General features: G+C 42.1%; 1 protein-coding gene across 20 annotated transcripts in view; it reads left to right on the plus strand.

Moving 5' to 3' along the window:
• The window catches only part of kmt2ca (lysine (K)-specific methyltransferase 2Ca), a 495,715-nt gene that overhangs the window by 374,908 nt on the left and 92,938 nt on the right, over window positions 1-27,869 (plus strand). For 17 of the 20 annotated variants that reach the window (XM_069914823.1, XM_069914812.1, XM_069914813.1 and 14 more), the window contains 7 exons: window positions 3,575-3,767; window positions 8,605-8,709; window positions 9,084-9,131; window positions 16,608-16,745; window positions 16,840-16,872; window positions 16,968-17,069; window positions 21,072-21,213. In XM_069914823.1, coding sequence (XP_069770924.1) covers window positions 3,575-3,767; window positions 8,605-8,709; window positions 9,084-9,131; window positions 16,608-16,745; window positions 16,840-16,872; window positions 16,968-17,069; window positions 21,072-21,213 — 761 coding nt within the window. The remainder of the gene's footprint in view (window positions 1-3,574; window positions 3,768-8,604; window positions 8,710-9,083; window positions 9,132-16,607; window positions 16,746-16,839; window positions 16,873-16,967; window positions 17,070-21,071; window positions 21,214-27,869) is intronic. The other 3 variants (XM_069914820.1, XM_069914827.1, XM_069914828.1) reach the window with 1 other exon arrangement.

The following is a 27,869-nucleotide window of genomic DNA, read 5'->3' on the forward strand; positions in this document are numbered from 1 at the left end:
ATTCAACACACAGTTCTAAGTTGAATTTACAGTGCCCTCCATAATGTTTGCGACAAAGACACTTTCTCCCTTTATTTCCCCTATGTTCCACAGTTTTAAATTTGAAACCAAACAATTCATGTGTGTTTAAAGTGCACATTTCAGATTTTATTCAGGGTTATTGTCTACATTTTGTTTTGACCACATAGTGATCACAGCACTTTTTATACACAGTTCCCCCATTTCAGGGCACCATAATGTTTGGGACATTTAGCTTCACAGTTGTTTGTGAGTACTCAGGCATATGTAATTGTTTCATTGGTGCAGGTATAAGAGAACTCGGCCTGCTTCGAAGCTTTTGATCATCTTTGGTTTCTGTAGTTGCCAGTTTTCAGCAGGAGGACCAGAGTTGTGCCAATGAAAGTCAAAGAAGCCATTATGAGGCTGAAAAATATCATCCAAACCTTACGATTACCAAAATCAACAGTTTGGAGCATCATTAAAAATTGTAATTACTGGTAAGCTCAGTAATTAAAAAGGGATCTGTATTCCAAGGAAAACCTCCACTGTTAATGACAGATGAATGCTTATCGTAATGAAGAAGAAGCCCCAAATGCCTGTCCAACAAATCATACATTTTTTTAGGAAGAAGGTGTGGATTTGTCAATGACAACTGTCTGCCTAAAGAAATCTCTTGGTGCCTGCCACATTGACCACCGCCGGTGGGCTGATATCGCCTCAAACTGTGCATCTTGGCGCCTCACAGTTCGGCGGGCAGCAACCTCCTTTGAAGAAGACCGCAAAGCCCACCTCACTGACTAAAGACAAAGGAGGAAAAACCCAACACCCAACCCCAACCATCCAATTTTCCCTTGCAACCGCTGCAACCGTGTCTGCCTGTCCCGCATCGGACTTGTCAGCCACAAACGAGCCTGCAGCTGACGTGGACATTACCCCTCCATAAATCTTCGTCCGTGAAGCCAAGCCAAAGAAAGAAGACTGTCTGCAGAAGAGTTCATGAACATAAATACAGAGGCTACACTGCAAGATTCAAACCACGAGTTGGCCACAGAAGCAGAATGGCCAGGTTACAGTTTGCAAAGAAGTATTTAAAAGACCCGATAGAATTCTGTAAAAAGGTCTTTCGGACAGATGAATCCAAGATGAACTTGTATGTGTGATAACAAGAGCAAAGTGTGGAGGCGTAAAGGAACTGCCCAAGATTCAAAGCGTACCACCTCATCTGTGAAACTTGGTGGTGAGGGTATTATGGCCTCGGCATGTATAGCTGCCACAGGCATTGGAGCAATTAACTTCATTGATGATGTAACTGCTGATGGCAGTAGCAAGAAGAATTCTGAGGCGTATAGAAACATCTCATCTGCTCATGTTCAAGCAAATTCCTTAACTCATTGAATGGTGCTTCATCCTACAGCAAGGATGAAGCAACAAAGGAGTTTTTCAAAGCTAAAAGCTGGACATTTCTTGAATGGCCAAGTCAGTCACCCAATCTAAATCCAATTGAACATAACTTCCACATGCTGAAGAGAAAACTTAAGGGGACAAGTCCCCAAAACAAGCAGGAGCTGTAGATGGCTGCAATAGAGGCTTGGCAGAGCATTACCAGAGAAGATTCTCAGCACCTGGTGATGACTATGAATCACAGACTTCAAGTAGTCATTGCATGCAAAGGATATACAACAAAGCACTAAACATGACTACTTTAATATAAACATGACCACTGTAATTTCTACATGGTCAAACCAAAATGTAAACAAATAATCTTAAATAAAATCTGAAATGTGCACTTTAATCACATGTGAATTGTTTGATTGGAGCACAAGGGAAAATAAAGGAAAAAAGTGTTCTTGTCCCAGACATTCTGGAGGGCACTGTATGTAGATTTTTCTAATGCCTTCAGATATTGAGTAAATAGTCTGTAGCTCCATTTTGGTTGGTTATTATCTCTTCTTTTTCTTTGGTTTGGCTTCGCGAATGAAGATTTGTGGAGGGGTAAATGTCCACGTCAGCTGCAGGCTCGTTTGTGGCTGACAAGTCCGATGCGGGACAGGCAGATACGGTTGCAGCGGTTGCAAGGGAAAATTGGTTGGTTGGGTGTTGGGTTTTTCCTCCTTTGTCTTTTGTCAGTGAGGTGGGCTCTGCGGTCCTCTTCAAAGGAGGTTGCTGCCCGCCGAACTGTGAGGCGCCAAGATTCGCGGTTTGAGGCGATATCAGCCCACCGGCGTGGTCAATGTGGCAGGCACCAAGAGATTTCTTTAGGCAGTCCTTGTACCTCTTTGGTGCACCTCTGTCACGGTGGCCAGTGGAGAGCTCGCCATATAACACGATCTTGGGAAGGCGATGGTCCTCCATTCTGGAGACGTGACCTACCCAGCACAGTTGGATCTTCAGCAGCGGGGATTCGATGCTGTCGGCCTCTGCCATCTCGAGCACTTCGATGTTAGGGATGAAGTCGCTCCAATGAATGTTGAGGATGGAGCGGAGACAACGCTGGTGGAAGCGTTCTAGGAGCTGTAGGTGATGCCGGACCCATGATTCGGAGCCGAACAGGAGTGTGGGTATGACAACGGCTCTGTATACGCTAATCTTTGTGAGGTTTTTCAGTTGGTTGTTTTTCCAGACTCTTTTGTGTAGTCTTCCAAAGGTGCTATTTGCCTTGGCGAGTCTGTTGTCTATCTCGTTGTTGATCCTTGCATCCGATGAAATGGTGCAGCCGAGATAGGTAAACTGGTTCACTGATTTGAGTTTTGTGTGCCCGATGGAGATGTGGGGGGGCTGGTAGTCATGGTGGGGAGCTGGCTGATGGAGGACCTCAGTTTTCTTCATGCTGACTTCCAGACCAAACATTTTGGCAGTTTCCGCGAAACAGGACGTCAAGCGCTGAAGAGCTGGCTCTGAATGGCCATGAAAGACCTCAACAATGAAGACGCTGTTTACATCCAGTACCGCACAGATGGCAGTCTCTTCAATCTGAGGCGCCTGCAAGCTCACACCAAGACACAAGAGCAACTTGTCCATGAACTATTCTTTGCAGACGATGCGATTATTATCTATATTGTTGTTAAAGCACTCCTGTAAGTCCCAGTCAATAATATAAATAAACAGGCCCTTCCAAATTGAGTTCAGTTACCTCAGTGCATCTTTGGCCAACTTTGTACTGCCACCTGGACATACCTGGCAGGGATTTTTTTTTTTAGTTTAGAAATCTAGCCATTTGTGCCCAAAATAGGAAATGTAGCCCTTTGTGCTGTGATGAGCCATGCAATACTTCGTCACAGATCATACATTACATGCTCTGAAATTTTCAATTGTCTAGATCTTCAAACAAATGCAAATAGAAGAAACAGTCTTGACCATCATGCTTTTCTGGATTTAACCTGACTGCTTTTTTTCAGAACTCGAACACTAGATCCAGTCCTTGACCTGAAGGTAATTCAGCCTGAAAAAAAAATGGAAGCTTTGCTTCACCTAATCAACTTCAAGTCACTATATAGTTAATATTGACTTGCAGGGTCAATTTTGAAATTCAGTGGTTATAATGTGTGCATGTTTTTTTTCCTCAATCTTTTCTCAGGAAGCCTTCTTTGGAAAACATTTGCTGCACACAAGTCGGCAAAGCAAGTCCAGTTTAGATGCTCTGTCTGATGAAGAATCACCACAGCTTCCAAACAGAGTACCAAATGTGAATGTAAACTTCTTGAATCCTTCCTCTGACCCATTGTTGAGTTCAGCTGCAGCCCAAGTTACCACAAAACAGGGAGGACAAGGTATGTATGGTGCTTAAAACATCAAACATTGATTCTCATCATTGAAAATATGAGTTAAAAAAAAATCTAGTCTCTGTACAATACATTGCCCTTTTATTCCTGATTCAGTTTCAACTGTGGTACTTTATTCCAGTGTTGTATAGATGTACTGAAATGGAAAGCAGTTCTTATTTCTCTCTTGTATGCGCTTTATTAATTTTCCTTATTCTAATGAAATTCATAATATATACATTGCAGCATTTAATTATGTTTCTAATGTCTCCTGTCTGTGTGTGTGTGGTTTTTTTTCTACCATCCCCCTTTACCATTAATACTGCTGTTTGGTCCTTTAAAATTCAATGATCCTCCCTCTCCAGCTCTTGTCACAGAAGAGTGGGTGGATAGTTTTTATAGGCGATGTTACATTTCTACTGTCTTTTACTGGTCTTTCAGATTCCTGCAATGAAGAAGACTTCATGTTCTCAGTTTAATTACGGATGCTCCTTCATTCAGCACCTGGGCTAAGAATTCCTGCAAAATCAGTCAGTCTTTGAAAGTAATTTCATCTGCCCATCCAGTGATCTTTTGCTGTGATAGAATCAGGGCATTTGGCACGCAAACATCATGGTTCACTGTCAGAGCTGGCCAAGTGTCTTTAGAATCATAATTACAGTGCAACTCTGATTATCCAAAATGGTCAGGACTGGGCCCATTTCAGATTAACTTTTTTTCAGAGGTCATTTTTAAAAAATAGCCCAGTAGCCACAGCAAATCACTTGTAACAGTGTTTATACAACAATGAATAACAAGGGAAGGCTTTGAAGCATTAAAATAAAGTTTAATTCTCACCAAAAAAAAATGCTGGCCGCCGCAGATCAACAACATTTCCCCACCGAGGCCCGCTCCTACGCGGGAGCTTGAGGTCCCCACTGCCGTTGGGAGCTCGAGGTCCCCGCTGCCACTGCCGGGAGCCTGAGGTCCACTGCAGCTGTCAGCCAGAAGCCTGAGGTCCACTGCTGCTGGCAGCCGGGAGCCTGAGATCCACTCCAAAAAGATTTCAGATAACTGAGGATTCTGTAGGATGAAGTTCAAGTTTCCTCTTATTGTCTTATAATAATCCAAAAAATTAATATACGCACGATACTGCTGTAAAGGCAAGCAAAGAGTCACCATTGACAGTGCCTGGGGTCCTCAATAATAGAAGTAAAGCAGATTCCCTTCAGAGAGGTTTTGCCTCCAGTGCTCCCGCAGCCTTTTCAACCTTACAGACACCTGTTCAATCCATTGGCAAACCAAGCTGCAGGTCCAAATCTCTGATATGATCAGGAAGTCTTCAGTTCCCAAGCCCCTTCAGGAGCTCTTCTTATCCTCAGTGTCCTCTGGAATCTGTTCACTGCAGATCAGACTTTATGCCCAGTTTTTAGGCCTTGATTTTCAGTCTTTTCCTCTTGTCCAAAGTGATGTTGGGCACACTAAAGGGTGCTGGTTATTTTCAATGTTGGTGTCTGTATCCTGAAATTGCATCAAACATGTAGAAAGTGGTCCCTTATTATCATGACTTTTTTTGCCTTGTGCTTTTTAATGGCAAAGACTCCTGTGCCCCTGTACATGCTCAGAATCATAGTCGCATAGTGCAGCCCTTTGGCCTAACCTGTCATGCTGGCCAAGCTGTCATTCTGGCCTGGCTGTCTTTGCTTGCATTTGGCCACATCCTTCTTAACCTTTCCAATCCATATATCTGTCCAAATGTTTTTTTTAAGACAAAATTGTGCCTGCTTCTCAAGCATTCCAGATACAGATTACCCCATAGATTTAAATTCAACAGTCCAGGGCTTCTATAGTTTTTTGTCCCACTATAAAATAAATAACCTTCTTGTAAAGCAATCTCCTTCCCCTACTTATTTTCCTGGAAAGGTTTTCTCTCATATACCCATTGATCTCTTCCTAATTCTCTCAAGGCAAAATACAGAAGGTAACTAACTTTTAGTTCACTTTTGAGATCTAGGGAATAATCCTGAATATAGAGGAAACCCATGCGTTTTTAGAGAGAACATTCAAACACCGTACAGCATGGAGGGCAAAATTGAACCTGGAATGTAAGAGCTTTGAGACAGTAGTACCTCCTGCAAGTCTTCTGTACTTCCCATAATATATGTACCACTCCTAAGCTAAGCCTTTGCTAGATAGTGTGCGCCTGTTAGTTCTAGTGGTTTAATGTGGCATGATTAAGGACAAAATATTTATTTTTCTAATCCCACAGTTAAATTTGCTGATACCAGAAATAATCTGCTTCCACTGTTAGATTTTTACCTTGTGTTTTGGCCAAAACTGAATGCAATATTAATAGTGTGCATTTCAAACCACTGTACATCAGTGTGATGGGTTCAGAATATTTATACCTATGGCAGCATGCCTCATCATTTGAATATTCCAGTAGTGCAGTGAACTGGGGTTCACTGGTAGTATGTTGTGGTGCTGGCCGGTTCCGCCTCCATCAACTCACATATAACCCTGGTTTCCTGCCTAAACTCAGAACTCTTCTGAAGACTACTTTGAGATTACCTCAGTTATAAGTTAATAAAAGCATTTGTTCTCCCTCCAGTTGTGAGATCTTTTATTCACTCTAAAAATGGAAAGATATCATGATAACTAGCTATTTTGCTCGTTAGTTCATTAAAGTATTTCCCTACTTTTTCCATATGCAGAACGTACGTATACATTCAGATAATCTTACAATGTTCTCCACAGTCACCTTCAAAATTTCTAATTTACATTATCAAATTCTATTGTACTCCCAGTAATTTTATCATCTTTTTCTCATTTCTGTCTGACTTGTTTCTCTTTCTATTATTTCTGGACTCACTTGGGATACCATTTCTCAATAGCCCTTGAAATGTTATTAACCCACATAAATGGAATTCATTTTTTAAATAATTTTTGTTGCTTTTCTCATTATTTTGAAGCTGTTCTTCCCAGGAATGACAAGCTAAATGTTGATTTGCACTGGTTGTTTACACTCTATGTCATCACATCTCTTGGCTTGGCTTCGCGGACGAAGATTTATGGAGGGGTATTGTCCACGTCAGCTGCAGGCTCATTTGTGGCTGACAAGTCCGATGCGGGACAGGCAGACACGATTGCAGCGGTTGCAAGGGAAAATTAGATGGTTGGGGTTGGGTGTTGGGTTTTTCCTCCTTTGTCTTTAGTCAGTGAGGTGGGCTCTGCAGTCTTCTTCAAAGGAGGTTGCTGCCCGCCGAACAAGATGCACAGTTTGAAGCGATATCAGCCCACTGGCGGTAATCAATGTGGCAGGCACCAAGAGATTTCTTTAGGCAGTCCTTGTACCTCTTCTTTGGTGCACCTCTGTCACGGTGGCCAGTGGAGAGCTCGCCATATAACACGATCTTGGGAAGGCGATGGTCCTCCATTCTGGAGACGTGACCTACCCAGCGCAGTTGGATCTTCAGCAGCATGGATTCGATGCTGTCGGTCTCTGCCACCTCGAGTACTTCGATGTTAGGGATGAAGTCGCTCCAATGGATGTTGAGGATGGAGCGGAGACAACGCTGGTGGAAGCGTTCTAGGAGCCGTAGGTGATGCCGGTAGAGGACCCATGATTTGGAGCCAAACAGGAGTGTGGGTATGACAACGGCTCTGTATACGCTAATCTTTGTGAGGTTTTTCAGTTGGTTGTTTTTCCAGACTCTTTTGTGTAGTCTTCCAAAGGTGCTATTTGCCTTGGCGAGTCTGTTGTCTATCTCATTGTCGATCCTTGCATCCGATGAAATGGTGCAGCCGAGATAGGTAAACTGGTTGACCGTTTTGAGTTTTGTGAGCTCGATGGAGATGTGAGGGGGCTGGTAATCATGGTGGAGAGCTGGCTATGGAGGACCTCAGTTTTCTTCAGGCTGACTTCCAGACCAAACATTTTGGCAGTTTCCGCAAAACAGGACATCATGTGCTGGAGAGCTGGCTCTGAATGGGCATCACATATAATCATGTTAAATTACTGTCTCCCAAGAACACCCATACTTCCCTTTTTATAGAACGTCATTTCATTGTGCAAGTTGTTATGTTGTATCCTTTAACTGTCTTGTTCAGTAAACAGTCATGTATCATATAAGATCCCCTTCAAATACTACATTGGAAGTCTTAATGCTTCATGTACAAGGCCTTACCCAGTTTGTTACATTAAGCGACATTGTCTTTGTAAGATTTATTTTTTAACTTACTTTCAGGATCAGAATTTATTGTCATGAACGTGCACAAAATTTGTTGTTTGCGACAGCATACAGGTGTAGCATTGCTATAAATTGCATTTTTTAAAACAAATTAGTCTCAAAGAAGAGAAAAAAAAGTGTTGTCTGTGGTTAATTGTCCATTCAGAAATCTTATGGCAGAAGGGAATAAGCTGTTTCTGTACCATTAGGTGTTTAAGTTCAGGTTCCTGTACCTCCTTCCTGTTGATAGCAGTGTTTCATGTCATGTCATGTCTCTGGCCTTTTTAGTTTTGACCTAGTCTTTGCAAATTTTCATTGTTGAAATGTATAAAATTTCTGTTCTGTTGGATTAGTTTGTGGTGGCAGTTAGAAACACAGCACTATTGTAATATCAAGTGCAATAAACTACTGGTTTGGAGAAGAACAAGAATGTCTGCCCATTTTAGGGTTAAAAAAAATCTGAGAAAGTGTTATAAAAATATGAAATGGTCCAGCAAACTATTACATTTATCAGACTACTAAGTAAGACATGATGGGCTATAATAGTTCAGGAAAATGATTCACTACCAACTTGTCAAGGCTGCACATTTGGTTATTTTTTTTCTTTAAGATTTATGAGCTAATTGATTGCTCTTCAGGTAATGGAGATGACCCACTTGCTGATCTCTCAGCAGTCCTTACCACAGAAGACGATATCCTTGGCATACTTTCCGATGAATTGGGAAAAGGAAGAGATGAGTCAGGTATGTTTGGGTGTTTGTTTGAATCTCCTGGACAAACAAAGATATTTTCAATGTAGTCTATGGAAGAATATATTCTGTAATGTTTGAACATGTAATTTTACCTAGGTTTTCAACAACTCTTTTCTAGCTGTTATTTGTAATGACATCATCTTTTGTGTCTGTTTTATTTCAATAATTCTTTTGCCGTGGTGTGCTTTGCTTGCTATTTGATGTAGTTACCTGAGATATTAACAACCAGTGCTTATGCTGTTTAATGCTCCATTGCCCAATGCCTGAAGCATGGTGTTAAGTTGCTTATTCTGTGCTTGCACTTTATTTGGTTTTTTTTAAATTCCCCAGTTATTTATCCATTTTATCTGGTTTGGGTCCTGTAGGTCTTGATTTATACACTTTCCAGGTCGAGAATTCACCATCTCCATTTGGTAAGAGACTAAATGGTGGATAGCAATAGTCTCATGTCTGGTGCTTTTGTCTCATTAAACACAATGTCTGTCAATGCTTGTGTGTCCATTTTGGAGAAATCCTTTGATTTCTTAAGCAAACAATGAAAAGTTGGAGGGACTCATTTGGCCAGGCAGCATCCATGGACACAAATCTTCAGTCAGCATTTTGAGTCAGGCTCCATTATCGAGACAGCATATCTCATTAAAGGATCCTGACACAAAGTGTTGACTATTTCCATGCTGCCTCTCCTGCTAAATCCCTCTGACTTCTCGTTGTTTCCTCAAGATTCCAGCAACTGCAGTTTTTGTTTCTCTTTGATTCCTTACATTCTTCCTCTTTGTGCTGTTGCACTAACAAATTTTATCGTGCCATTAGTTTGCTTGAATAGGAAACTGCATTGTGCATCAGCATTAGACCGTAGTGGAACTGAGTTCAAATGGAATACATGATAGAAACGCAATCCTAATATCCTCATGGATGTGTAACCCTATTATTGCAAAAAACTTCTATTGGCTTTTATGGACCAGATGTCTGTTTTTAAATTGTGGAATCTGGTAATGAAGGTGTATTTTAGTAGTGAATGCATACCTGCAAAGCTGAAGGAGGTTAATGTATTTAAGGAGGACTGAAGGAGAGCCAATGCTCTAAAAATAATCTAGATAATTATAGACTGGTGAGCCTGGCATCAGTAATGGATAAATTTTTGGAAAGTATTTTGGAAAGCAGACCAGCAGCAATAGAAATTTACCAAGACATTGTTATTTTTAAAACTATATTTATTTATAACTACTAATAATATAACATCTTACTTAAATTAACCCTAATCATGCGCAAATATACTTATGTGTGTTTGGAATACCCAAATCATTGCAGCTTAGGCACAATTCTAGAAAATCATTGCAAATTTCAGAAACGCAGACTTTTAAACTAATGTAAAGAAATAATCATGCAGAAGGTGAGAGAGACGGAGTGACTGGTCTGCCAAAAACTCGTGTATCTTGGTCAAGTTGCTTCCAGAGAAATGTCCTTTCATACGAACGGTTGTCACAACTCCCCTTTTTCTTGCATAGGGGAAACAAAAGGTGTGACTCCCACAATGCATAAAAAACCCAGGCACGATCCATTGTAGGAATTTGTCTGCTTCCTTTGCTACGGTTGTTCAATAATTCCCCTGACAGGGAGAATCTGCCAAATTGTCCATTTCACACAAAATCACTTCACCTCAGTGACCTGGCATCATGACATCTAAAGTGCTAATGACCTCATGACATAGCTACATTGACTAGGCCAGGGCTTCTCAATAGACCTACAGGTGCTACTGAGTCACTATGCCTCGTGGCTGTAGTGGCTAGCTGTCAGTGGATAGGAGGCCGTTGTGTCTAGCTGTCACAAGACAGGAGCTGTTAGCGCTGGTTCTGCCCACTCCCTCCCAAGCGTACCTCTACAACTTCCCAATTTCCTCTCAAGAAGAAGATTGTAAATAGCCTACTTGAAATGTTGCTGTCTTTGTGGTGATGTTACTGTTGGATTAAAGTTCTAGGATTTTGACCAGTGACACTGAACAAAACCCCCATTATATATCATGTGACTTGGATAAGAACTTGCTCCAGCTCTGCTTCCAGACATGAGAGGCTGCAGGTTGAGGTACTATTCTTGCAGAAGTCTTGACAAGTTGTTAAATTGGGCTTTGTAAACAGTTTGCCTAGCTTGTCATAGATGCCTCTAAAAGGGCTGCCTTACGGTAGTATTCAATAGACCAAAACAAACTCTTGAATGTGTTTAGAGGCAAGTAGAGAATATTCCATCAAGTTCTTGATGTTCCCTAGAGGAGATGGTAAATTTTGAAAGTCGGGAGGTAAGAGGCTGGATGTTTGTCTTTCAGAATATAAGTTAGGTGAAATTTGACAATAAATACCATTAAATTTCATAGGAGCAGTTGGGATAGTTATTTGACTGACACTTAAGCTACTTACCAGGTCTTCTTGTGTCCACCCCATGGATTACTTGTCATTTGAGGAGTTGCAATCATGAGCCAACTTTATGTTGGAGAGAATATTATTCTTAAAACAGTTAAAGAGGAATGAGCCTTATCACTGAAGAAATTTTCGGTGCTGCCAGAGTTGCTGTAATGGCGGCCCTGCTGCTGGTGTGGACCTGGGAGAACAAGAAGCAGAGACACAACACTGCTTTGCAGGATCCTACAGTCCTGATGCCAACAGGTCTGAACAGCCTTTATACAGCATGTTCAGGGAGTTCTTTTTTTTTAAAAAACATTCGGCAACCATGGAGGTCTGTGCCCAAGGTGGTGGCACCTGTGCTGGTCAGCATGCAACTAAGGTTTGCAGATTCCAGGGGAGCAGCAGACCAGGGCAGGGCATCAGAAATGGGGAGAACACTCCCCACTGAGAAGCAGCATGGGAGACAACACCACAGAATGTGACCTTGGCAACAGACAGCAAGAGGCTCTGGCTGAAGGACCCACCCAGGCTGCGAGCAGTTGGTAACTTGCGGTCAAAGGTCTCACACAAGCTGCGGTCTGTTGGAAACTTGCGATCAAAGGACTCACACCAGGCTGCAAGCATCTGGAGTCTAGCTCATGGAAACTAGAGGATTTGAGATGGTGCTGACAGCAAGAAAGGCTCCTGAAGAGCTTCGGTCACTGAAAGCTGTCTGATCGTTATCAGAGGTTTGGATCTGTAGCTCAGGTTGCCCCTAGTTTGAACAGTCTGTGTGGCTGCAGGAGGGTTGGAGTCGAATCTGCAGGGCTCAATGTCTCATTAGCTTCTCTTTTTCTATATTGTGGGTGCTGGGCAATGCTCTTGGCGACTCCTTGCTTTCTTTATGGCAGACAAAAGTTGCAGTATATCAATTATTTTAATTTTTTGTATGACAGTAAAAGGAACCTTTTGAATTCTTGATCAACATAGCTATAATTTCTGCTTTAAGAAAGTGGTTGTTTGGTTTGGAAAGTTTTTTTTAAAAATAAAGCCTGTGCAAGAACAAGAAAGTCAATGAATCCGTATCAACAGTGTTGTTCAACCACATCAAGAATATTTAGAAACAAGATTTACTGAAATACCTACAACGATTATGAACTTTTATGGATAGGCTAGAGAAGATGAGGTTATTCGCCCAGGAATAGAATAAGTTGCATGATAATCTAAAGGTGTGTTTAAAATCATTAATTAAAAATAAACTGTTGTCATTGATAGGGAGAGTCAGGAACCATAGAATTGTTGTGAATGGCAAAAGAACCAAAGTGGATTTAAAATCTTTTTATGCAGCAAACGGTTGGAGTGTTGTATTTACTCTCAAGGATAGTAGTGGGGACAGATTCCTTTGTAGTATTCAAAGGCAAGCTGGATAAATATCTGAAAGGAAAGATTTGCAAGGCATTGTTGGCACATCCTGCAGGAGTCAGATTAGCTGGATTGCTCTTGCACAAGGTCTGTCCAGACCTAAAACCTCAGAGATGCTAGAGGAACTGCAGCATCCAAATGAGTTAAAGATGTATTACTGACGTTTCGGGCCTGAGCCCTTCCTCAAGGTATGAGCAAAAATTGACAGGCGTCGGTGTTAAATGCTGGGTAAAAAAGGGGAAGAAATGGAGGGGAAAGTGTAGAGACCAACAGACAAAAGAAGTTCATTGGATATGATAAGAGGGGCTGGAGAGAAAAAAAGGTGTGAATTGATATTGGCTCTGTGAAAGGAGGCAAAGGGAAAAGGAGGGAGAGAGAGAGAAAGTGGCAGAGTTAGAGAAAAGGGGACATGGGGAAAGTTGGGAAGAGTGGTGAGGAGTTCTAACAGAAACAGGACAAGTCTATGTTAATGCCATCCAGTTGGAGGGTGTCCAGACAGAATGAGGTGTTGTTCCTCCAATTTCCGGATGGTCTCGGTCTGGCAGTGTGTGTCAGCAAGGGAATAGAGCTGTGAATTGAAATGGCTGGCCACTGGGAGATCCACACTATTGTGGTGAACAAAGCCAAGGTGCTTAACAAAGCAAAGCAATTCAATATAGGGTCAAGCCCTTTAGCTCACTATGTCTCCGCCAAATGCTATGCTAATTTAAACTAAACCTTTTGTACAGTCTACTCTAGGCTTTGTGAAGGGAAGGTTTGTGCCTTATGAGCCTAAATGAGTTTTTTTAAGGAAATAATAAAATTAATTGATGAAGGTAGGGCAGTAGATGTGGTCTGTGGATTTTAGTCGGACATTTGACCACTCTGCAAGGTCCCTCATGAGAGACTCGTTCAGAAAGTCATGAGGCATGGGATCCATGGAACTTTGGCTGTGTGGATTAACAGTTGGCTTACAGATAGAAAGCAAAGAGTAGTAATGGACTGAAAGTGTTCTGCCTGGAGTTCAGTGACTAGTGGAGTCCTGCAGGGATCGCTTCTGGGTCCCCTGGTCTTTCTTTTTTTTGATAAATTACATAGATGAAGAGACAGAAGGGTGGGTCATTCGGTGCGGATGATAAGAAGGTTGGAGGAGTTGGATGATAAGAAGGTTGTTGGTGTCTAAACCCATGCATCTCTCAAAGTTGCCACACAGGATAGTTAAAAATATCTATGGGATGTTGAGCTTCATTAGTTGAAGGATTGAGTTCAAGAGTAGAGAGATCATGTTGCAAGTCTACAAATCTCTGGTGAGAACACACTTTGAGTATTGTGTTCAGTTCTGATCACCTCATTATAGTAAGAATGTGGAACTTTGGAGAGAGTGCAGAGGAGATTTCCCAGGATGTTGCCTGGATTGAAAAATAAGTCTTGTGAGGCAAGGTTAGCAGATCTGGGACTTTTCTCTTTGGCGTGAGGAAGGATGAGAGTAGACTTAATAGAGGTTTTCAAGATTCTGGGAGGCATAAATAAGGTGCGCAGCCATTGTCTTTTTCCCAGGTCAGGAATAGCAAACATCAGAGGACATACAGTATGTACAAAGTGAAGGGAGGAAAGTTTAGGGGAACATCTAGGGTAGGTTTTTTTTTTACACAAAGTGTTATGGGTGCCTGGAATGCCTTGCAAGGGATGGTGGTGGGGGCTGAAACATTAGGGGCATTTAAGAGATACCTAGACAGGCACAATAATGAAAGAAAAATAGAAAGCTACGAGGTAGAAAGGGTTTGGGACTTATTTTAAATAGGAATATATAGGTCAGAACAGCATCGAGGGGCTAAGGGTCTGTACTGTGTAGCATTGTTCGATGTTCTTCCACATGAAGAAAGAGAGTGGTATAACCTGGAATCATGGAATTTTTCTGCATAAACTTGTCAGCAAGTCAATGTTCATGTTCCATTCATCATTCAACTTTGTCTCATATATCAAGATACAGTGATAAAGTTTGTTTTGCAAGCAGTCCAGTAAGACATCTCATACATACCACAGCAAGAAAGACAGTTCAGGAGTGCAGAATTTCAGAGAGTGATCAGATGATACAGAGCAAGGACAACATAATTTTATTGTTGTGATGTTCATTCAGGACTCAAAAATGGCAGAAAAGAATCTGTTCTCTAATTTGGTGGTGCACGTTCTCATTAGTGAATCTTCTTCCCGACAAGGAGGGTGAAGAGTGTGGCAGGATGGGATGAGTCTTTTAATATGTTGGCTCCTGTTCCAAGGCAGAAGCAGTTAAAGATGGAGGGGAGATGTTGTCTATCTTAGACAGCACCACGTTCACAACTCTCTGCAGTTTTTTGCAATCTTGGGTGAAGCTGTTTCCATTACCTCGCAAGGATCCACATTGATTGGAAGGATCCTTTCAATGGTGCATTGGTAGAAGTTAACATGCTACATTTCCTCAGGCTTCTGAAGAAGTAGAGGATCTGGTGTGCTTTCTTAGGCATTTATGTGGACCAGGACAAAGTCACTGGAGATGCTTACTCTGAGGAACTTAAAAATGTCTACTATCTTCACTTTGTCACTTTTGATGCAGGCTGAGGTTTGAACTCCTTCCTCTGCCCCCCCCCCCCCACCCCCCCACTTCTTCTGGAAGCCTATAACCAGCTCCTTGGACTTGCTGACAATGAGGGAGAGTTTGATGTCCTGGCATAAAGCCATTAGTTCTTCTATCTCCCTTCTATTCTCCAACTCATTGGACCGTGTTTGGTACGCAGTCACAGGTGGGCAGGGAGTATAGTAGGTGGTTGAGTGCACAGTCTTTCAGGCCCCCAGTGTTGATAATAACAATTTTATTGCCATACACACAGCTCCAATTTACAGATACACCAAAATTATTTCATGCTGCAGCTGAACAGATTATTTGTTTAAAAAAAACAACTCCCTTCGTATACATTAGATTAGATTCAGATTTATTGTCAGAATACCCACATGACTTCACATACAACCCTTGAGATTCTTTTTCCTGCAGGAGGGGCAGGGTTGCACATATTGGTCGTGCAAAAAGAAACTGTACTCATTGTACACATGTAAACAAATAAAGCTAATCCTAAACCTGTGGTGTGAGTTTTGTGGCACCTATACCTCTTTCCGATGGTAGAAGCAAGAAGAGAGTGTGTGCTGGGTGATATGGATCCTTGATGATTGCTGCTGCTCTCCAACAGCAGTGTTCTCTGTAGATGTTCTCAATTGTGGGGATAAATTCAATTTAATAAACCATACAAAATGATACAATAAATTTTTAATTTTCTCCTCAACCTTTCTTTCCCCCGCCGCCCCCCCCCCCCCCAAAAGGGATAAAGAAAGAACACTTATTTCTACATATATAATATCATTTACTATTTTTTCTAATTACTAACTGGGAGGGGTGGGCAAAGTGGAGGATGTGGATGGATTTTTATTCATAAAAATCCATATATGGTTCAATTTGATTCCTTAAACTGTAAGTAATTCTTTCTAAAGGTATACAATTTTACATTTTAATATGCCACCTGTCTATTTTTCCATGTCCAGGGCTTTATGATCAGGGGTATTGGTGTCCCCATAGCAGACCACAATGTAGCTGGTCAGCACATTTTCCACCTCACAACCTTTGGTGATGGTCAATGTGAAGGAGGTGATGTTGCCAATCCTCTCGGATTGCGGTCTGTGGGATAGGAAATTGTGTCCAGGTGTTCTAAGGCTGAGTGTAGGGCCAAGCCAGGGAGACGGGTTCCAAGGCTGAGTGTAGGGCCAAGCCAGGGAGATGGGTCAAGGCTGTCTGGGAGTTTGGAGCTGACATGACAAATCTCATGAAGCATTTCATTATGGTGGTGTCATAGCCACCAGCTCGTCATCTCCCAACACCTCGAGCCACATGTCTGTGGTTCTCAGAGCTGCAAAACTCTAGCCACATATCTGATTAATATTCTGTACTGGACTTTCACAAACCTAAGAATGATTGAAAGGAATTAAGGTTTCTAACTAAGAATATATATTGGTAACTATTAAGCATTCGTGAAACAGAGGTTTATTTGAAACACTGATTTCTATCAAAATAATCAACTCAATTTCTTTGTACAGCTGGACTGGATATTGGTCACATTTCAGAAGATCCAACCTCTGCTTCCCAATCAAGTGGAGGCCAAGGTTCACGACCTTTGACTGAGGAGCAACTAGACCGAATACTTAGCCCCGACCTCGAGAAGATAGTTACAGATGGTATGATAACTTGATGGTTACCCATACACTGTTTTGCATACACATTTGGGACGATCTGCAAACTGATGAAAACAAATCTTATTTTGTTTTGTAGGTACAATTCTGAGTAATCTTTACAAAATTCCAGGTAATTGTTTTTATTAATTAGACAGATCTAGACAGATTGATCTTGATGTTCAAGTGTGATTCTTACTACCTTTAACGTCCCTCTTTCAAATCAAGAGCTGGAAGGAAAGGAAGTAGAAGATCTGTTCACAGCGGTGCTAAGTCCTTCAACGAATCAGCCACCTCCACCTGCATTGCCTTTGCCTCCTCCCGACCATGGTATGGAATTGCTTAATATTACGACTTTGCACTGTAGCAGGCAGCATCATCAAACTCTGTGCTGCCCCAGCAATTTTGCATATGTTAAGACGTTTCAGTTATTTTTTAAATCAAAATAATAATATTGACACTTTTAATAGTTGGCTTAAACAAAAATAATTCAATATTGACAGTTGATTCATTGAAACATAATGATACTGATGGAATATTGTCTTTTTGTTCCTTCACCCAAAAGAAAGTTGTTGTTTGGTGGTTTAAACTTAACGTATTTTCATTCGTATAACATGGAGAAAATCATAATTTGTGTAAAAATACTTTTGTATACTGCACTCGTGCATATAACACGTGGATGTAATATTCTAAATTGCAACTGGCAAAATTATTTTGCATTTAACTGGCACATGAGGCAAAGCACACACACCCGTATCTGCCACATTTAATCTCCCGCAATTAACACCCAATCAACTAACCCCAGAAGTCTCCACCTCAGGAGGCAGGCTCTCCATTGACATTCATTACAAACCCCTTAACTCCCACAACTACCTGGACTACACGTCCTCACTCCCTGTCCCCTGCAGGGACTCCATCCCCTTCTCTCAATTTCTCCATCCCCACTGCATCTGCTCCCAAGATGAGGTCTTCCAGTCCAGAGACTCTGAAATGTCTGCCTTCTTCCTCAAATGTGGCTTCCCCTCCACCACTATTAATTTGGCCCTCACCCGCATCTCCTCCATTCCCTGCTCATCTGCCCTTGCCACCCACCTCCAGAAACAATAAACACAGAATCCCCCTCGTCCTCACCTACCACCCCACCAGCCTCCGCATCCTACACATTATCTGCTGGAATTTCCAGTACTTACTACAGGACCCCACTACCAGACACATCTTTCCTTATCCTCCCCTCTCAGCCTTCTGTAGGGACCGCTCCCTCTGTGACTCCCTTGTCCATTCTTCCCTCCACACCCAGGTGGTCTAATACCTGCACCCACACCACTTCCCTCACCGCAGTCCAAGGTCCCAAACAGACTTTTCATGTGAAGCAACACTTCACCTGTACCTCCAAAGAACTCATTTACTTCATCTGGTGCACTCTCTGTGGCCTTCTCTACATGGGAAAGACCAATCACAGATTAGGAGATCGCTTCACCCAGCGCCTCCTCTCCGTCTGCAACAAAAGTGACTTCCCCATAGCCAATCATTTCAATTCTGAGTCACACTCTCAAACTCACATGTCTGTCCATGGCTACCTGCAGATTGGAGGAACATCTCATTTTTCATCTGGGACTCTCCAACCCCAGGGCATGTCCATTGAATTCACTGCATTCCACTAATCATGCCTTTTCCCCCAACCCCTCTAATTAGTTATTCCAGTTCCTACTTTCTTTCTCTCCACCGAGCCTAGACTCCTTCTTCTTCCCCCCCCCACTTCCTGTAATCCACTTCCCCTACCCTTCCACCTGTCATCTCCTAACTTCACCAACCCCTTCCCCCTTTTGTTCGGATATCTCTCATGTTCCCCCATACCTTGATGAAGGGCTCAAGCCAGAAACGTTGGTGATATATCTTTATCTTTGCTACATAAAGGCACTGTCTGATCTATTGAGTTTCTCCAGCATTTGTGTGTTTGATCGCCCATTATATAGATGATATCTCCTGAAACACATTGACAAGCTTTGGAGAGAAATCAATTAAATAGATCGAGGACGGGCTTCAGTGTTAAGCAGGATTTTAATTCTTATGTCTCACTTCATATGTTACTCTCATACTGCAGCGACGAGTTTGGCCAATTAACGTTCATAAAGTGCAGTGCCCTAGCCAGAATGTCCTGTTTATAGGAATATCATGGCATTCAATACAAAGAGATATTCCCAAGATCAAAATTTCCCATACCCTCTAAAAATTGTGCCCATTCTTTCATTGCCGCTATTATATTCTCATACTCATTATAATATTCTCACGGCCGCTATTAATTGTGCATGTACTTTCAATGCCATTATTATATTCCCATACTTGCTATAAATTGCCAGTTTGACTTTTCCATGCTCACTATTAATTGTGCGCGTTCTTTCAAGATGTAAAAATATTTTCGTATAGCGCACACACGCATATAATGCACAGGTGGTGCCTGGTTTGTAAAATACGCATATATCACGTGTGCATTAAATGCGTTCCAAAAAAAAAGGTAAATATTTGTAAACTTTTAAATCCTAATTTAATTTATGCCCTTGTTGCACTCTGAGTGATCACAATTATGTGGCCCAGATGAGTACAGACATCATTGCATCCAAAAGCACCCTGTGACTTCCCAGTACAAATCTGATTGTGGTCAAGATAGAAGTAATATCATATGAAAATTATGTACATCAGCCTCTAGAATATAATCATACGCGTGCTTGGTGATGCCAGCTTTGAGAAGCCTGCAGCACTACAACCATTGGATAAAACCAGCATTGTTTAATTAGCATCGAAATGAGCAAGTATAAATAAAGGATAATTGTACTTATTTAAATATATATCTTATTTTGTCATTATCTCGGATCAGTATGTTAATTCAGAAATTCTCTAATTTTCATTATTTATATTCTGTCCTTAAGCTCTGCTCAGAACTCATTCTCCTGTTAAGGTCTATTATATCCCTTAGTTGAGACATATGCTAAATAAATACAGCACTTGAAAAATTTGTATTTTAATTGCAACAAATATTTCCCAGAATATGTTAACTATTTGAAAGGAATGTGTTGTTCCTCTAATTTGGATTACTGAGATTGCTATGGTTTCAATATATATAACATTTTTTGTGTTTTCAGAGATGCAATTAGTAGAGTTCATAATTTTGTAAATTGTATTTGCTTTTTGAATTGAATTGTATTCATGAAAATTTTAATCTTTTCTGTCAGAATTTTCAATGTATGTCATTTTTATTTCCAGTCTACGTCATAATTAAAATACTTACTATTAACATCAGTCATTCATAAAGAGAACCACATCAATGCAACAAACTCCCTTTGGTGGAATTAGTACACTTCAGGTTAGAATGGGACAAGAACAACTTAAATGTTTTAGTTACGTAAATCACAACTGAGAGGGTCCATATTCACGGATCTCTGAAAGTTGCCTCACAGGTAGACGGGGTAGTTAAGAAAGCTTTCCTATGTCAAGAGATTGAGTTTAAGAGACAAGAGGTAATGATGCAGCTCTACAAAACTCTGGTTAGACTACACTTGGAGTACTGCTCTGATCTTCTGGACAATTCTTGCAAATGTTTCATCTATAGCACTAGTTACTTAGGCAAATCATAGAGAGAAATTTGATTCAGGTATTCAGACAAATGTTCAAAACTGAAAAGGCGAGTACAATTTTAGCATCTGACTTTCAACCACAAAGGTCACCAATGAAACTTGCCATATATATTGTGACTGAATTTGGCAGTTATCATTTTGAAATGCCTCGAAGATAACCATCCCACATGTTTTATAAGCATCTTGGGGATTGTCCTTCTCTGGGAATAGAGCCATAATCTGAGCCTTCCCTATCACTGTCTTGTATGCAATAGACAGCTGAGTCCTCCATCTGCTTAATTTGGATAACTGTCAAAAACTTGTATTGTTTTTTTGAGAGGTTCCAGAATTTTCGAGAAATTTCTGCCTGAACTGCCGTTGTGAAAATACTTCAATTCAGCACCCATTTAATTGACGTGTATCGGATTTTGCTTTCGATAAGTACAGCTACAAATTGCTCAGAAAATACATTCTCAACGGAAATTTATTAAATATATAATCCTGAGGGGCATTTCAAACTTGGAACGTGCTATATAAATATGATTATCTTTCACATTACCTGCTCCATTGCCTACATAACAGTAAATAAACTTCCAAAAAGAGGGGAATATCAGGTCCTTTTGGATTTGGTAAAGATGTCATTCTGTGTACATTACAAATAATTAGCTACATGGCAACTCAATTGGTAGTTCAATGGTGACATTTTTTTTCTGTTCCTCTAAAGGAAATGGAGGCTTCACCAGGATTCCAGCCATGAATGGTGTGATTGGACCACAACACCAAACACCTATAACACCTGGAAGTGGACGTTGCATCACTGCCCCTTTCTCTTCTATCCCTCAGTCACCATTCACTGATGGCAACGGGTATATATATTCCACATTATTATAATTTTCATCCAGTTACCATAAATAGATTTTATATGCTACAAAGGGACTAAACTTTCAAGTTGTTAGGATCTGTATCACATTTAAAAATTGGAAGATTACCATTAGTACCTCAGAGGGAAACATTGGAGAAAAGGAACAAATGGAATAGTCAAAGGCAAATATACAACCCTAAGATTCTTTACCCTGTGGGCTAGGCAGAATTATTGATCGTGCAAAAATCTGTACTTCATATGTGTAAATAAAGAATTGTAAAGAGCATTTTGTTTGCTGGAATAGGCCATTTAACAAGCTCATGATTGGTTATCTATCTCAAATGTAATTTTCTTGTGTATTTTCTTATCCCATAACTCCTTTAATAGCCAGAAATCTTTTGTTTGAATGCCACTAATGACTGAATCTCCACAACCCTCACCACAAAGAATTTCAAAGTTTTGCCATCCTTAGAAGAGACAATTTCTCGTTATTATAGTCTTAAATGGACAATTGTGGCAAACTGCACCACTCCATTATCGAACCAGTGTCCGTAGTTGCAGGTCCCCGCAGGATCGGGAGTTCCGGTGGCTGAAGGGGGCACAAAGGACTCTAGGAGGCACGCGACTTCTGGGGTCAGGAGATGGTGATAGCGTGCCAACTGAATTTATTGATGCCAGAGGAAATCCTTCTGCTCTTTGCAGATGATGATTTCAGTGATTTCCCCACGCAGATGAGCTATGGCATGCCAAACAGACAATGAAACAAGGGAAGTGACTATTGGTCATGTGGCAGTGCCACACCAAAGGCTGCAAGTTACACCTACCCCTTACAGAGGTGCAGGGTCAGACTTGGCAGCGAGAGGCACTAGGAGAGAGCAATGGTGCTATTATCACCAAATCTGGGGGAGCTGTGGCGAGCCAGTGCCGACCATAGCCCAACTCCCCCCTTACACACACCCAGGAAATGCCACGGCCGGCCATTGGCAGTAGCATTGACGGCCAGAGGACCCCAAAACCCAGCAGCAATAGAAATTCACCAAGACAAATGGTTACTTAAACAAAAGTCATTTTTAATTATTTTTAAACATGAGTATAGGTTCAGACTTGAACTTATTACTATTAACTTAACTTAGCCTAACTTAAACCCCTTCTAATTCTAAGTGCACGTGTATGTAATGTGTATAAGTTCAAGAAAGTTCTTTGGTTCACCGTCAAATCTCACTTCTCACTCCTCCAAGTTCACTGGTTGCAGGCAATTCTTATACTGTGCACAGAATTTAACATTAATGAACTTTCACCAAGCTTTGATGTTTAAATGGTTACTGGTCAGGAAGGTTCTTGTTGATTTCAGAGAGAGATTTGTTGGTCATTGGACACACACAACCTGATCAGCCACTTCAGTGCTTGCCCCATCAGGGTTTTCCAAATGATAACCTCTTCTTCTGCAGGTCACCACAGAGTTCCTTTTGATTCCCTTATTTTAGGTGAAACACTCTAGCCATCCATTTCCTCGTGTATGAACCACAAGGGTTTTCAACAGGCTGAACTCAGAACTCACAGTCTGTCTTGAAAATGGAGCTTCAACAAGCTGCCAGCTTGTCAAGACTGAAGAAACCGGTTCTTTCTCTCTTTCTCTCTCTCTGCTTGCAAAACCACATGACCTTCTTAGAACAGCAAGCTGCAACCAGACAGATTGTGGCACCGGACCCAAACCTCTGAGTCTGTTCATATGTTGTTTTCAATACAATAATCCATTTACACCTGCTTTAAAATTCTTTAGCAAAGCAGTCTCCATGTTTTATTGTCTTTGCAAAGGCTCTCAATGCCTGCATGACTCACTTTCAGCAAAGCTCTTGTATTTTAAATGAGATCTGTTTTGTGAAGTGTTTGTGTTTGTTTGCAACCTACACTACTCCTACAATCTATCTCCTTCAAAAACATATCTATATACAATATAAACATTTCTCTATATAATATAAAATATGATATAATCCATCACAGCCAACCACAAAGACAGCCTCTTCTACCTGTGGGGTCAGTGTTTTCTCTTCAACACAGGAGTAGAGGTCAGTGAATTGCCCCATTAGCTTGGATATGCATTCTAAAAAGGAAGGAGCCTTCCCTGACAATGCCACTCAATTTTGGTTCTTCCCGATGCAGATGGTCCTTTACCATCACTGACATGTCTTAGCCACTGCTGGGCGCCGACTTTCTACAAACACATTGCCTCTAAAAGTTCACCATTTGGTTAATTCCAAGACATTTGTGTCACTCCCTATGACCTTCCGCATTACCCCACGCCACACTTGACTCCATGACCTTCAGAAAATGTGTATGCCAAAATCCTGGCAGACTTTCCGAACATTGTCACTCCACAATTCACAACGGTCCAGGTCAAGCATGGAGTACAGCACCAGATCCCGATGAATGGACGGCCTCTTCATGCACGATCGCGCAGGCTACCTCCAGACAAGCTGCAGTTAGCCAAGGAGGATGGTGAAGATGAGCATAGTTCAGTGCTCCGATAGCCCATGGTCCCCAAAACATCTGGTGGCTGGAGGCCTGGTGGGAACTATCGTCACCTTAACGTGATTACAACAGCAGATCGATACCCAGTTCCCCACATACAGGACTTTACAGTGAACCTACACAGTGCTAAGATCTTTTCCAAGATTGACCTGGTACGCAGTTACCATCAAGTCCAGTTCATCCGGATGACATTCCAAAAACAGCCCTCATTCCTCTCTATTTCATTTAGTTTGAAGAAAGCATCCCAGACCTTTCAATGACTCATGGACACGATAGGCCGGGGCCTGGACTTTGTATATTTATTTGGACCATATCCTTGTCGCCAGCTGCTCCCATCAGGATCTCCGGGCACATCTTCATTAGCTCTGTCAGCAGATTGACGAGGATGACTTAGCAATTAATTTACCACATGCCAGTTCGGTCTAATGTCCATTAACTTCCTCAGTCATCATTGATCAACACAGGACAGTCCCACTACCATCCAAGATCAAAGCCATACGTAAGTTCCCCAAACCAGCTACCATAAAGGGATGTTAAAGGAATATTAAATTCCGAAACCAGTGTTTCGAGCTGGCAGCCACTTTTCAAGCTCTTGTCTGGACAACCTAAAGAGTTGAAATGGGACGAAGAGGCCACGGCTGCATTTGTAAAAGCCAAAGTAGCACTGGCAAATGCGGCTATGCTAGTGCACCCTCAGATTGACATGCCAACAGCTCTCATGGTCTATGAATCAAGCACAGCTGTAGGTGGAGTACTGGAACAGCTGGTCAATGGCACCTGGAAACCCCTGGCCTTTTATAGTCGCCACCTGACGCAGCCTGAACAAAAGTACAATGCTTTTTTCAGAGAATTTCTCACTCTCTACTTTGCCTTACAACATGTTTGTTATTTTCTGGAGGGTAGAGAGTTCACGGTTTTTACAGACCATGTTTGCTTTTGCCAAGTTCTCGGATCCATGGTCGGCCCAACAGCAACGACATCTCTCATACTTCTCAGAGTTCACAATTTATATATGGCACATTGCGAGGAGAGACAATCTGGTCGCTGACACTTACCTTGCACCACCATCATGTCAGTCCGTTCTCCATTTCTGGGAATGGACTATACGGCTTTGGCAGTGGCTCAGCAAGAAGATGATAAGATGGTCGCATATCACACTGCCATCTCGTGCTTGAAATTAGAGGATGTAATGTTTAGACCAGCAACTTCCACTCTGTTTTGTCATGTGTCCACCTGACAACTGAGGCTTATCGTCCCTACTATCTTGAGCACTATCTTGTTGGGTATTCAATATGCACGGCTTGGCTCACCCTTCTATTTGAACGCCAAGACTCGTGGCGGACAAATTCATGTGGCAAGTTGGCATTTGGGCAAGGACATGTATCCCATGTCAAGCCTCCAAAGTTCAGTGTCACATCAAGGTTCCACTCCAGACTTTCATCCCGACACAGAGGCGGTTCAATCATATCCACGTCGACTTACATTATCCTCATCCAGAGGCACTACTCACCTTTTTACTGCGGTGGACTAATTTATGAGATGGCCAGAGGTTGTTTTGCTCTCGGACACCCACTACAGCTTGTGCAAGAGCCCTCATCGCTCATTAGATAGCCCATTTAGGTTTACCTATGGACATCTCCTCTGACAGAGAGGCACAGTTCACATCTAAACTATGGATGGCAATCGCACAGTTACTGGGCACGCAGCTGCACCATACTATGGCCTATCATTCCCAATCTAACAGTTAAGTGAAGAATTTTCATCAACACATGAAGACCGCCCTCATGGCACACTCGATGGACGAATTACCCTGGGTACTCTTAGGCATACATACCACGCCAAAAGAAGATCTAGCTACTTCCTTGGCTGAATTGGTGTATGGAGGCTGCCCCCCCCCCCCCCCCCAACAGACCCAGGTGATTTCATCCCAGCAGCGTTTGGGCAGTAGAAGACTCCTACTTCTTTACTGACACACTTGAGAGAGAAGGTGGGTGCACTGGCACCTGTCTTGACCACCTGGCATGGACTTCTGTCTTCCCTAGGTTTCAGCCGAACTTAAGGACTGCCAGTATGTGTTCTTTCGCAGGGATGCCCACAGGATGTTATTGCAATGGCCATATGAGGGCCCTTTTAAGGTGTGCTGTGGAACGACGCCACGACGTTTGTTTTCAACATGGGCGGCAAACAAGAGACTGTTTCTGTGGATCACCTTAAGCCAGAGCATTTGGACCTGGAGCCACCGATACAGATAGCACGCCCCTGGAGCAGAGGGCATGCGCCGACCCGTTCTAGCTGTATTAAGGAGACTGTGATGTCGCCTCCAAATTCTGGTTCATGGGGTGGGGGGGTGTGGTCATGTGAACAGTGTCACTTCATTTTCAAACCCGTGTCTGAAGTTGCGGGCCCAAGCAGAATCGGGAATTCCTGGTGGCTGGGGAGGGTGCAAAGGACTCTGGGAGGTGCACAACTTCTGGGGTCAGGTGATGGTGATAGCCAATTGTATTTATTTAAACTCCTGCGAAGGTTCCATTAAACAATTCTGTTGGTTCATCTCACAGACCAACTTCTATTGTACTTTGTTCATTGCACCACTCATTACACTATCCCTTGCTTTGAAACTCCTTGTGCTGTTCACTCATTTGGGAAATCCTCCCTGCCTCGATCCTTTCAAGCCTGCTTAAGAAATTTGTATATTTCAATGGGATGATTTCTCTCTTTTTTCAAGTCCAAGAAAAAGAGGCCTAGCCATCTCAGTCTCTGACTATGTGATGGAACCACTATATAAATTGAGTGTATGAATTAATAGGGAAAGTAGGTCTCTCAATGGTCTGCCATTTATTGAGATTCTGACTAATCTGATTGTAACCTCAACTTGAATTTTTGCCTATCCTGGTAAAATTGCACCCCTTTGTCTACTTTAAAAAAAAATTCCATGAATCTGCTTCCTCTATCTTCTGAGGAAGAAGATTGCATCTATAACATGCCCTGTTTTCCCTTTCTCCACAGATGTTACCTGATCAACTGACTTTTAGCAATCTTCTATTTCAAGTTTCTGCATAATATTATGGAACCTCTACCTTTTTTTTAATCTTTTAGTCCTATGCAATTTCTTTCCCTTTACTGAATGATAAGCGTATACAGAGCCGTTGTCATACCCACACTCCTGTTCGGCTCCGAATCATGGGTCCTCTACCGGCACCACCTACGGCTCCTAGAACGCTTCCACCAGCGTTGTCTCCGCTCCATCCTCAACATCCATTGGAGCGCTCACACCCCTAACGTCGAGGTACTCGAGATGGCAGAGGTCGACAGCATCGAGTCCACGCTGCTGAAGATCCAGCTGCGCTGGATGGGTCACGTCTCCAGAATGGAGGACCATCGCCTTCCCAAGATCGTATTATATGGCGAGCTCTCCACTGGCCACCGTGACAGAGGTGCACCAAAGAAAAGGTACAAGGACTGCCTAAAGAAATCTCTTGGTGCCTGCCACATTGACCACCGCCAGTGGGCTGATAACGCCTCAAACCGTGCATCTTGGCGCCTCACAGTTTGGCGGGCAGCAGCCTCCTTTGAAGAAGACCGCAGAGCCCACCTCACTGACAAAAGGCAAAGGAGGAAAAACCCAACACCCAACCCCAACCAACCAATTTTCCCTTGCAACCGCTGCAATCGTGTCTGCCTGTCCCGCATCGGACTGGTCAGCCACAAACGAGCCTGCAGCTGACGTGGACTTTTTACCCCCTCCATAAATCTTCGTCCGCGAAGCCAAGCCAAAGAAAAAAAAAACTGCTAATGTTCATCTTTTGTTTACATTCTTCACATGTCAGCTATTGATCACTATAGTTTGCAAACATTAATTTCTCTTCCTTAGTAAGAGAATTCATCAACTGGACAACCTCGGCATCCATTGGATCATAGATATTACTTTTGTTCTCTGGAGTCCTTTCCTCACTACAACAGAAAACCCACTTGTTGCCTCATTTTTCTCATTCTGACAAGGAGTCATTCATCTGAACCATTCAACATTAATATCTCTGTCCACAGATACCATTAGCCTGCTCAGTAATCCCAGCATTGTGTTAATAGCAAACGGTTATGTGGCACCTGACAGGCCAAATACTATTTTCACAA

Source organism: Narcine bancroftii, chromosome 1 (genome assembly GCF_036971445.1).
Source record: "Narcine bancroftii isolate sNarBan1 chromosome 1, sNarBan1.hap1, whole genome shotgun sequence".
NCBI lineage: Eukaryota > Metazoa > Chordata > Chondrichthyes > Torpediniformes > Narcinidae > Narcine > Narcine bancroftii.